At 38.5% G+C, this 8,096-nt stretch overlaps 1 protein-coding gene across 1 annotated transcript; it reads right to left on the bottom strand.

The window, feature by feature from the left end:
* Nucleotides 1-433: 433 nt before the first annotated feature.
* LOC129760752 (actin-interacting protein 1) lies at nt 434-4,319 on the bottom strand (the record flags this gene model as incomplete). The annotated part of the gene is made up of 2 exons (XM_055758412.1): nt 4,004-4,319; nt 434-1,965 (listed from the first exon to the last, which is right to left on the bottom strand). Coding segments are annotated over exons 1-2 (1,548 nt in total), but the record flags the coding sequence as incomplete, so codon positions are not given.
* Nucleotides 4,320-8,096: the final 3,777 nt, after the last annotated feature.

The raw sequence follows: 8,096 nt of genomic DNA on the forward strand, positions 1-8,096 counted from the left end.
CAACAGTTGACCTTCTTACTTAACTGGAAAAGGATTTGAAAATACCTTTAAGTTTTAAAGGGAAGTTGCATGATTCAAATTTGCGATACTTACAGAATCTATATGTATAAAGTTCTGATATTGAAAAAAAATTGGTGAATTATCGTCGAAAAAATCTAAATTTAATTTTAGCATTCAGTAACCAAATCGAAATAGCTTTTACAATATTTTATGAGGTAAGATTTCAATGCCAGCATAAACATCTTCGCTGATCAGTTAAAAATATTTAAATATCTCTTCTTAAACGAGCAAAATGACTAGAAGAGTATTTGAGTGCCATAAAAAGAGATTTTTCATATCGAATCCTACTTTTGATGTTGTAACTTGCATCTTCAATTCCATTTTTATATGAAGAGGGTATTCCAAAAATGAGAAAAAAACAATAAAAACTCACCTTATACTCAGGAACACTGTACAGGATGACTTTCCTGTTGGCATCGCACGCCACCAGCAGTTTGTTGTCCGGTGAGTATCTGCAATCGGTGACCGGCCCTAGATGTTCCAGCTCGAGCTTCGGGCTGAGCGTGGTGCCACTCAAACTGTAAATGTGTACTTTATGATCATCACCACCCACGGCCACATCCAGCGTTTCCGGATTGATGCTCACGCAGCTAGACTCGAAGCTAATCGGAATTGAGCTGACCTTCCGATTGTCCTGCAGTACTGTCACATCCTTCACGCAGCCAACCACCGCAATGTTGCCCTCCTTCAGAATATCCATTCCACGAGGCTGACAGCTTAGCTTCGATTCGATACCAGTGTACCGATTGCCCTCAATACTGATCTGTTTAATCGAATCGTCGATTCCGGCTGTGTACACAAAATCTCCTGAAGCGCGAATGTCATTGATCTGATTTCCATGACCAACACCGGAGATGCGATCGTTGGTTCCCGATCCCGAGTTCCAGTTCGTAACTGCACCATCGTGGCTCGCCGTATAGATAGTGCTGCGGTCTTCACTAAGCGTCACCACAGTGATTGGTTTATTATGTCCCTTAACTATGCGCAATGGTTTTGTTGGGTTGTTAACATCGAGGTAGTTGATAAATCCTGAGAGAGAGACCGATAAGACATGATCGCCTTGCCAAAGACAGGATACCTGTTGATCGTCGATTGTCGTTCCCATAGGGAATTCTGAAATTAATTCACGAGTTTCGACGTCCCATAGCTTGCATGTTTTGTCACCAGAACAGGTCAGCAGTTGGGTTCCGTCAGGCTTCCAGGCGACTCCATAAACACCACCACCATGAGCCGGCGACCCAATTTCGCCTTTCAATTCCGACGTTGTTCCATCATACAAAAAGACCTTTCCATCGAAACCAGCTGATGCAAACAGATGACCGCTGGGAGAATATCTCACAGCCTGCACAAACCGCGTGTGGTCCTGTTTGGTCATTTTGAACTTGAATGGAGGACCCTCGAAAACGCCGATGGTGTTGTCTTCCGAACCGGTCACAATCCGGAATGGCCGAGCCGGCCGGAAATCACACGAATTGATCGGTTTCGATTGGCCGGAAATTTCACCGACCGATGTTCCCGTCTCAGCCATGAAAACATGTCCGAATCGCTCGCGACCTTCGCCCACGACCACGATTCGCTGGCTGTCCGGTGACCAGCTGATGTCCTTGATGGGACCGGCGATCGGTTGAAATTCATTCTTCAGAATATGCTCTTTGTTGACCGTGTCCCAGATGCGAATCTTGCCCGACTGATCACCGGAAGCGATGTAGAAGCCGCTCGGCGAATATTTCGCCACATTCACCTGACACGAGTGTTCCGTGTAGATGTCGGCGATTTCCGGGCTTTCTATGTTCCGGATGATGACCGAGTGACCGTTGGTGTAAAGAAAGTTCTTTCCCTTGGGGTCGCCCCCCAGAACGATGGGTTGACCACGCTGTGTCCGGGGCAGGGAGGAATAGATGAATTCTGGTGGAAGAAAGGAAGATACAAAAATAGTTAGTTTATAACTTAAAGGTACAATATTTATAAAAAATCTCTTTATACTTAAAATCAGTACAGTATAATTAAAATCTGTAAAATGAATTTACAGAAACCCCACACTGCAAACTTTCACTTCAAGACCTTTTTCCAACCTATTATAAAACAATCAAGCGTCTGCCCTTTCTTGTATTTAAAACGATAAAAACATTAGCGAGAACAATATAATATGAAAAAAATTCGATACCATCTGTAAACCAACAACAAATAATGTACCTGGGGAAGCTCGGTTAACAAACCCTTGCCCTGGAGCCCCCCAGTTTTCTAGCACACTCTGCATTTCAGTTTATTAGATAAGGTTGGCTGAACAATATCGCGGTGCGGCATCTGACTCATCCTCATCGACCTAACCCACCAGCATATCTCGCCCTCTCCACCCCATTGGAAACATTTGTTAACTTTACTTCTGTTTGCCGGTCATTCCGAACCCCTCGGCTTCACCAAATGAAGAACATCAAACATTCAGATTGAATGAACGCATGATTCTCTCGTCCGGTTTTTATAAAGCAACGTCCTCGATGTTCTCGAAGAAAGGCGAAGAATGAAGAAAAGCGACCGCGAGGCCGCCAATTCAGGCGTATCGAAATGAGAAGCTCAAAAAAAAAAACAAGACTGTTCCATACTGGGCAAAAGAAAGCATTTCGTTTGTTTCCGCTCTAGCTTGCCTGCCTGCCTTTTTGTGTATCGAATCGTTATTTCGATTTAGAATTTACTACATAAAAAATTATAAAAAGAACCTGATAACAGATTGATAAGACGGTCCTGATAAAATATAACGGAACCCATGGAAAGAAGGAATTGGCTGTTTTACCGAAAACATTCTAAATATTAAAACTTTCTTAAAAAATAGAGATAAAATAGAAAAGATAATTTTCTATAATTCTAATTTCCGTAGTATACTTTCTATTGCAAGTCACACCTTTTTGAAGCCGTTATCACCACCAGAAATTTTATAACATCAAATTAATATTTTGGCTATTATTTCATTCACATAAAGTATATTTTATAAAGAACATGCCATTATGAACTTTCAATGCGATCTCAGAAGAATACAGCCTGTAAGATGCATTTACACCGACAATTTACCAAAAAAAAGGCGAAGGGGTCGAGGGGCATCATTTGAGTGGATTAAGTAGAAGCAAACCACCCCAGTCGGTTGTTGTCGATTCGATTCGCGGGAGTGCAAGTTTATTTTTAGCGTTCTCCAACAGCGCACTGGGACACATGAATGCATTTGGCGATGGCGCTGCTGCAAATTTGATTCACAGTACATACCAACATAGGCATCTACTTTCGCTTGTTGCAATTTTGTAAGCCAGCTAAAACTGTATCCCAGAATGGTTAAATTAATCTGAAATCATTCAACTTGAATGCGTGAGCAATGACATTAAATCTGCAAGATTGACAAGGTCATTCATGAGAGCTTAATAAAGGTATGTATTATGGTCAAAACATGAATTGCCTTTTTGTGCACAATCAGGAGAGAATTGAAGGTATTTTTTTAAATTCACAAAAACTTTGTGAAGGCTTAAAATTGTAATTTTAATTGTAATTCTAAATAACTACATGTGAATCCTTAACAGATTAAGGATAAAGGCAGGTTCTTGAGGCTTCCGTAATTCGTAATTTCTACTTTAAACTCTTATTTTTTTACTGATCGATTTGTTTTTTTGCAAGCTGAATTTAAACATCGTATTTATTTAACGACAAATTCTGGAGATAATTTTACACCATTACTGTCGGGTTATTTATCAATCGGTAATGCCACCTCACTCCCCCCAAATAACTTAGCCCGATGAATCATCGTCCATTATCAGAAGCCGGTTCAACTTTTTTTTCTTATTTCGAATGAATTGGAACCGTAACTTGGTTATGTACATGGTTTTGGCTTAAAACATTATCCAGCACTTTCAGCTTATTAGATCATTCTCTAAAGTAGAGTACCATTACAATTTTGCACACTTACTATTCGAATAGGCCATGTTGATGAAGACTAGCCGACGACACCAGACGAAACTTTCGAAATAGGTTTCAAAATCCAATAGCGCCGGGTTCCGATAACACTTTTAAACAACGGTACACCGAAATACAGTTCCGATACCACAAGCGTTCACTTTTATTCCACTAGTTTAATCAAAATTTCACCGATAAAAAGAACGGAAGATACGATCGGTTGGCTTACCGGGGCAGTATTCAACACTCAAATCGGAGACGTTTCCTTTTTTGGCAGAAATTTTCTTCGACTACCGCACACACGTAAAGATCGATGGCTTCTGCTGACTGACTCACATACTCACACCCGCATGTGCCTAAACAACACGAACACCCCAAATAGTACTAAAGATGTGGAAATGTAAAGATAAATTCAAGTGATATTACTTTGGATAAAATTCTTGCTTTTGCAAGCTAAAGGTAATACTTAAAATGTTCCTGTTGATATATTTAATTTACATTTCGATTAATATTGTAGGTTTTGTTGTTACGCTAAGCAGGAAAAGCTCAGTTATATGTATTTTAAAAAGTTAAAGAAATGAGTAGCTATTCTTCGATTTTAACATCCTCGGTATAAATTTGTCATCATTTTTTTAGTACACAACAGTTGTCAAATGAAATATTTCATGTTTGAAAGGTTATTAGACCAAAGTACTGTTCAGTGGTTTCAGTTTTAAATTAAAATCTTATCTGGTTAAACTTTTTTTAATAAAAAAATAATAATTAAAAAATTGTAATGAGTTACATTCCTATACTACTTCAAATTCAAAGTTCTTTTTCTTAGACCAGTTTTTTGTGCGTGAAACTTTCTAGCTGAATTAATGACCTTAAAATGACATGATCAACAAAAAAAACCCTAATTGAAGAAAATCTAAAACACAAAAACTTAAGTGAAAACGGATATAAATCAAATAAATATTTAAAAGTAACTAAAACTACAAAAATGGCCTTAAATTTATAGAAAGAGAATCAAAATGAAAAAAAAACATCTAAAAAAGTACTAAAACTTCGAAAAAATAGAAAGGATTAACCCAATAGAAAAAAGTAAATACCTTGTAAAAATGACAAATTTTAAAACGCTTGAAAAATGAAAATGTTAAAATATAATAATAATAAATCCATGGTAGGGGAGATGAGGGCATAACGAGCACCCAGGGCATAATGAGCACTACTCTTTTCTACGAAAGTACGTATTTTCTTAAATAAATTTTCATGAGGATTTGTTTCGTACTTCCTAAAGTATTAATTTTTCACAAAAAAAGGAATCTACTTATCATCTTTACAGAGATATTTAAAAAAAAACTAGCGTGATTCTCAAGTTACGAAAATATTATAATTTTTGAGCACCACGAAATATGCTCTTATTATCTTAAAATAACCTTGATCTATAATGTACGCACTGCAACATGATGTACACATTGTTTCTCAATTTTTACCATCATAAAAATTTTGATTTTTCACTTTTATCAATTTTAAAACACGTTTTTACTTAAATTTGTTGACTAGGGGCATATAGAGGCATATTATTGAGGCATAATGAGCATTTTCTGCCGTAGAATCTAGCAGCGAATTAAAATTGATTTATAGCGCCACACCTTAACTAGTTTTTACCGACGATTTAGCCTATTGGTAAGGTGTCGGAGAGATAATCAAAAGACTAGCGTTAGATTTCTGTTCGAGGTGATTTTTTTCCATTTACAATTCATGATCGATTTTTTTATTGTTACATTATACGGCTAGTAGCATCATCCTCCGAACAAAGCACATAATGTATGAGCGTGCGTGAATTGTTTGTATTCTACAAACAGACCTAGATTATTTAGTTATTGCTTTATTTGATGAATCTACGACTCACCTGACTTAATCGAATTGAATTCGCTGCTAGATTCCCCGGCAGAAAACGCACATCTTGCTCTGATTAATGGTGCTTGTGTGGGGCACGAACGGATGTATGGGTGTATCGACACATCCTCTCCGAGCAGGCTTGAGCATCTCCTTCAGTCACCACGCAACAGCCTATCGGGTGAGTCACAACGTCCGTTCGGCGACCGAACATAGCCCGATGGGTGATCTCTAGCGTTAAGCGGAGTTGCACATTTGGCGACCGACAGGACTTTATTTTGAAGTTAGGTGTCCGGTTTCGGAGAAAAAAAAGTGTGTAGTGCGATTTTTTTTTGCAAATGTCTAGTTTGACACCATAATAAAAGAACCTATTATAGAGATCACCCACCAGTGAGCAAACCACGTGGATTTTTTGCAGAGAAGCGGAGAAGGGCCAGCCCAAGCAACCAAAAGTCGCGTTTTTACTTAACTCCGAACTCCGAAGTTCACATTTGGCTGAAAAAATGTTTTACGGGAACTTCAGGTGACTCTTGTCGCGTAAAAGTTACTCAGGAACTTCCATCGCCCTTTGAAAGGTTAAACTATCGATAACAGAACTTCTAGGCGCTTTCAATGGAACTTCTTTCAAGAAGGTCGATAACGTTCGCGTAACATTCCAAAACGCACCATTATGATACTTGAAGGTGTTTTAAAGAACCTATATGGGAAATCTAAGCGACATGTCAAAAATGTTTTTCAAGAAGGTCGATAACGTTCGCGTAACATTCTAAAGCGCACCATTAAGATACTTGAAGGTGTTTTAAAGAACCTATATCGGAATTCTAAGCGACATGTCATAAATGTTTTTCAAGAAGGTCGATAACGTTCGCGTAACATTCTAAGGCGCACCATTAAGATACATGAAGGTGTTTTAAAGAACCTATATGGGAATTCTAAGCGACATGTCAAAAATGTCTGTCAATTTTTTGTCATGGTATTTGTTTTGTTTATATCTGTACTGATATTTACAAATGGAATTCAAGATTTTTTCGAATTTTTCTTGTAAATGTTAAATAAGATATTCGAATAAATTTTGATGATGCGAATTTTTGTTTTGATTCATATTGTGTACTGAAAGTCCTTTGAACGAAATAAGGTACCTTCTATTGACCAACCCACTCAATCATCTCAAATGACATTAAGTTTAAATACTAATCATTACAGTGGCAATTAGCTATTGATGGATTGGTCGAGAGGCTGGTGAGTTTCATTGCAACCTAGAGAGCAGCGGTTCAATTCTCTAGGCGTGTAAGCAGCTTTTGTAATCAAAACAATATAATCAAAATCAATGAGATAGACCATGATAGACCGGCAACCTAGCAATCTGACATGTGGTTGTCAGAGCAATCTGTCACTCGGATTTTTTTTTCGGCGCGTAGAAGTTTCTTGACATTCTCTTAGAAGCTGAATAGCGTTCTCTACAGCCACCTAAACGAACTTGAAAGTAGCTTTAAGAACTTAAATTTTGGGCTGATTAGCATTCTCTTCAGACACAAACGAGAGCTGATTAAGCTTCTATGGAACCTTTTTAAGGGAATTCTGGTTGCTTGGGAGTGTTGCCAGATTTATAGATATGTTGTAAGTATATTGGAAAGAAAGTTATAATGAAAATTTTGTTACGATGCGAAGGCGTGTTGAGAGGACAGCCTAAATTGCGTGTTGGGAGGACCGCAGAAAAAGACAGCGAGTTGGGAGGACAGCTGTAATGAAAAAGGCGAGTTGTGAGGACAGCCTAAAATTGCGTGTTGGGAGGACCGCAGAGAAAGACAGCGAGTTGGGAGGACAGCTGTAATCAAAAAGGCGAGTTGTGAGGACAGCCTTAAATTGCGTGTTGGGAGGACCGCAGAGAAAGACAGCGAGTTGGGAGGACAGCTGTAATCAAAAAGGCGAGTTGTGAGGACAGCCTGAAATCCGCGTGTTGGGAGGACCGCATAAAAATGACAGCAAGATGAGAAAACAGCCGATAAAAAGGCGTCTTGTAAGAACAGCCTGAAATTGCGTGTTGGGAGGACCGCATAAAAATACAACAATTTGAAAGTACAGCTGAAGTTAAAAATAAAATTTCAAGGTGAGAGAAAAGCCTAAAAGTCACGAGTCGAAAGAAATGCAAAGATGAGATAACATCGTATTAAGAATATAGGGTAAATGTACCCGAACTTGGCCCCTAATGCATGGTTGACTATATT

Source organism: Uranotaenia lowii, unplaced genomic scaffold (genome assembly GCF_029784155.1).
Source record: "Uranotaenia lowii strain MFRU-FL unplaced genomic scaffold, ASM2978415v1 HiC_scaffold_750, whole genome shotgun sequence".
NCBI lineage: Eukaryota > Metazoa > Arthropoda > Insecta > Diptera > Culicidae > Uranotaenia > Uranotaenia lowii.